At 57.4% G+C, this 4340-nt stretch overlaps 1 protein-coding gene across 1 annotated transcript in view; it reads left to right on the forward strand.

Moving 5' to 3' along the window:
* The window catches only part of Stmn3 (stathmin 3), a 7289-nt gene extending 4139 nt beyond the window's left edge, over positions 1-3150 (forward strand). Inside the window, exons 2-5 of the mRNA XM_004644147.3 lie at positions 573-668; positions 918-1093; positions 2261-2452; positions 2865-3150. Coding sequence (XP_004644204.1) covers positions 573-668; positions 918-1093; positions 2261-2452; positions 2865-2924 — 524 coding nt within the window. The 3' untranslated portion in view covers positions 2925-3150. The remainder of the gene's footprint in view (positions 1-572; positions 669-917; positions 1094-2260; positions 2453-2864) is intronic.
* Positions 3151-4340: the final 1190 nt, after the last annotated feature.

Genomic DNA, 4340 nt, shown 5'->3' on the forward strand with positions numbered 1-4340 from the left:
CTGGCATGTGGTGCTGGGGGATTGAACCGTGGTCACCTTTGCTTTGTTCAGCTTGTTCTAAGTAGGTGCTTTAGACCACTGAGCCATCTCACCAGCCCCAGGAGGGCTCACTTTCATGACTCACTCATTTCCTGGCACCAGCACAAGAAGGTAGGATTTCCACATGTGAATTCTAGGAGGACACAAATATTTACACCTCAGGAGGCAAGAAGAAACATATAGAACAAAAGACAGAGATAAAGAGCAATGGGAAAGAAGAGTGAGACAGACATGCACATACACACAAACAAGAGATAGAGACAAACAGAAAGGCCAAGAGAGAAAAAGGTCAAGGAAGGGTAGAGACACAGTGAGACAGAAGTACAGAGAATGGTGCAAGGCACACCCTAAGCACCCAAGTCAGAGCCCCAGGAAATGAGGAGAAGTCAGAGATGGAGCTACATAGTGCAACGCTGTGTCTCCCTGGGAGACCCATCAGAGGCCAGGATGCACGAGGGAAGGTAGGATCCAGTGGGAAGGCCTAGGGCCTTGGGGTGTCAACCTGTGTGCTCACCCTGGCCTCATATCCACAGCATACAAGGAGAAGATGAAGGAGCTCTCTGTGCTGTCTCTCATCTGCTCCTGCTTCTACTCACAGCCTCATCCCAACACCATCTATCAGTATGGGGGTGAGTGCACCCACACTGCTGCCTCCCCTGCACTGTTTACCTTTCTCACCTCGGGATCCCCTGGAGCACCTGGGCCTGGCTGGCTTCTGCAGAGGGAGGTTCTGGGAGGAGGGAGCCAGACCTCGGAACCCCCTTGAACAGCTGAACTCCTCCCTTAGTCCTTGACTGGGCTGTGTTCTGGAGCCAGGCTGTCACCCTGTCACCATCCTCTGGCCACTCTCTGAAGCCTGATCTGGTCTTGTCTTGCAGACATGGAGGTGAAACAATTGGACAAGCGAGCCTCTGGTCAGAGCTTTGAGGTCATCCTCAAGTCCCCTTCTGACCTATCCCCAGAGAGCCCTGTGCTGTCTTCTCCTCCCAAGAGGAAGGACACCTCCTTGGAGGAGCTGCGGAAGCGGCTGGAGGCAGCTGAGGAGCGGAGGAAGGCAAGGCCCCTTCTCCCCATGAGTTCTGATGAAGGTGGTCAGGGCCTCATTGGCCACTAATGATGAGGCTCCCCCGATGGGGGCTGGTCCAGACATTGACCTGGGACATGGAAGCTTCATTCCTTGGCTCTCCTCCTGAGATTGGGAGGATGGATACCAAGATGGTGCCCACTGGAGGGAGACAGGAGCCACACAACTTGGGGAACACCTTTGGTTATCGCAAGGGGAGGGTCAGGGGGTGGTCTCCAGTGCATAAGACTGGGGCTGGCACCATTTTGCAGAGCAGAGGAGTAAGAAGGAAGGGCTTCACATCTAAACACCTTCAGCTGGGGCCATGGTCCTATTCTACACCCCCCACACACACCTGTCCCTTCAAGACCAAAATAGGGATGAGTTCTTGAGGGTGGGATTGCGCAGCCCCGCCCACTGGGTGGTAACACAGCTGAGACCCCCACATAGCAAGGCCAGACTCAACAGGACCAAGGCTTCTCAGAGTTAAGTGGTGGCCCTGGGCATGAGTGGGGTCTCCACAGCATTCAGAGGAGGCTGAGGAACTCAAGCACCCTCGGGAGCCGCCTCTCCTGTTCTCCCAGAGCTCAGCAGGCAACCTTGTTTCTAGGAGGGCCTGGCAGTGTGGTGCTGAGAGGTCCACCCTCCTCATCTTCGGAGTCTGAGCCCCCATTGTCCTTCCTTGAGCACCTAATGGAGAGTCAGGCCCCGGTGTGCACCAAGACTGAGAGTCAGGCCCCGGTGTGCACCAAGACTGAGAGTCAGGCCCCGGTGTGGACCAGGGCTGAGGGCCTCGGAAGTCCAAGCATCCCGAGCTTGCTGTGCTTTGTCAACACTTCCGCGCTGGGAAGGACACAGGCCAGGACGGAGCCTGCCTGCAGAGGTGTCCAGCAGCAGATGAGCAGCTCTGGGGCAAGGGCGGCATGACTCAGTGCGCCTGGCGCCGAGAGGCTCTCCTGCCCAGGGAGGTCCAGGCAAACCGGGAGGGTGCTGTCACTCTCGCCGACAGCAGTGGGACAGTGCAGGCCCGGGCTCTGGGTCACCCGCGTGGTCCGCGGGCAGCAGGGCGGGGCGGCGCGACGGGCGCAGAGCGGAGCTGGGGCGGCCTCTCCACAGCAGGGCCCGGCCCCTCATTTCCCTCCCGTTCCCCTGGCGCAGACACAGGAGGCTCAGGTGCTGAAGCAGCTGGCGGAGCGGCGGGAGCACGAGCGCGAGGTGCTGCACAAGGCGCTGGAGGAGAACAACAACTTCAGCCGCCAGGCGGAGGAGAAGCTCAACCACAAGATGGAGCTCAGCAGAGAGATCCGCGAGGCGCACCTGGCGGCGCTGCGTGAGCGCCTGCGCGAAAAGGTGGGCGGGGAGCAGCGCCACGTAGGGAGCCACCGAGACCACGACCCGCCTAGAACAGCTGGGAAACAGGCCCGGTGCCGGCCGGTAGGGCAGTCGGTGACCCAGCCTGCTACCCCCACATCCTGAACTGCTCTTAAGGAGCACACCCCACAAGCCAACTGGAAGAGGGGTGGAGCTGCTCTCCGGTGGGAGTAGGGAGGTTCCCGAGCCTGGCCCCTTGGCCGGGTCCCTGCTCTCTGGCCACCAGCACTCCCTTGAGGTGTGAGTCCCTAGTCAGCCTCCACCCCTTGACTCTATCTTGTTTGAGAACAGCCAGGTAAGGCGACCTCCACAACTGAGTCGCAGAGTGGCTGGAGGCCATGCCATGCGGCGCTCAAGCCACAATTTCACACCCTGCACCCTGTCCTGGCAGGAGCTGCACGCGGCGGAGGTGCGCAGGAACAAGGAGCAGCGGGAGGAGATGTCCGGCTAAGGGACAGTGGACACTGCAGCCACAAGAACACAGTCGGGTTTTGTTTTCTGTTCAACTCTGTCTAGATGCAAGCTTTTGTTTCTGCTGTGCCCCACCCCGCACCCCCAGCTTCATGCTTCTCTTTCCGCACTCCGGGCGTCCAGTCCTTGTGGCTGTCAGACCATGGGCTCTCCCTGGAGGAGCCGTCAGGGTGTGAGACATGGTCTCCCAGTTCAGACACCAGGCCAGTCATGGCTGGGCCCCCTCTTGGTGGCCCTCTTAGTGGATGTGGTGACAACCTTAATAAACCTAGTGGCAGTGGCACAAATGTGCAGGTCCTCATGCTGGGTTACTTGGTCAGCACACTGTCACATGAGCTCACATCTTTCAAGGCAGCTCTAGTCCAGCCACTAAGCAAAAGCAACAGCATCTGCCTTTTTTTTTAAAATTTTTATTTATTTATGTGTGTGTGTGTGTGTGTGGCCAGCTCAGCCCACCAGGGGGCGGGGCTGGCTGGCATGTGGTGCTGGGGGATTGAACCGCGGTCCCTGTGCTCTGCTAAGCTTGTTCTAAGTAGGTGCTTTAGACCACTGAGCCATCTCACCAGCCCTGCTTGTCTTTCTGTTGGGGACTGGCATCACAGAGGGGGGATACAGGGGTGGAGAGCAGAGGATAATTGAGTTGACCCAGCAAGGGGGTACCTGGGAGGCTGAAGTTTGAATCCCACCTGATTATCTCAGTGAATTAAAGCACCTGCAAGCAGGCACAGGGGCCAGGGGTTTGATCCCTGGGTCTGCTGTGCTGGCCCTGCCCCTGGGGCACACTGAGATAGCAATTGAGACTGGGCATGGTGGCGCACAGCTGTAATCCCAGCTCTTGGGAAGCTGTAAACAGGTGGATCACTACAGGTGAGACCCTGGACACCCTGTAGATCCTTCCCTAAAATATAACAAACAAACAAACAAACAAAAAACAACCACAAATCCCACCTGGGCAGTTTAGTGATGTAATGACACCCTGTCTCAAAATGAACAAGGGCTGGGTTTAGTTCTGTGCAAAGAACCTGAGTTCAGTCCTCAGTAGTGGAAAAGAAAGTTACGCTGAGAACTGCTGGACAGGTGGGGCCCCTCACCCTGTCACTGTGGCCAGCTCTGGGTGCCTGTGTGCAGCACAGCTGTCCAGAACTGTGAGTGAGAGCATCAGGACTCTTTAATGTGATGGCACAGGTTTCTTTTGAGGACACCTGACTGAAGTAGGCACCCTGGGCCAGCCTTACAACCCATGGTCATTACGTAGGGGCTGTGCAGGCGTGAGGAGGCCTGTTGCCAAGCCTAGGTCTGCTGGGGGTAGGCATTCTCTGCAAGGACCCACAAGCTGGTCACTGTGGTCTACAGAATTGTGAGCAGTTGTGGGCAGTGTGAATCCACCTCAAAAGTG

Source organism: Octodon degus, unplaced genomic scaffold, assembly GCF_000260255.1.
Source record: "Octodon degus isolate 3935 unplaced genomic scaffold, OctDeg1.0 scaffold00194, whole genome shotgun sequence".
Taxonomy (NCBI): Eukaryota; Metazoa; Chordata; class Mammalia; order Rodentia; family Octodontidae; genus Octodon; species Octodon degus.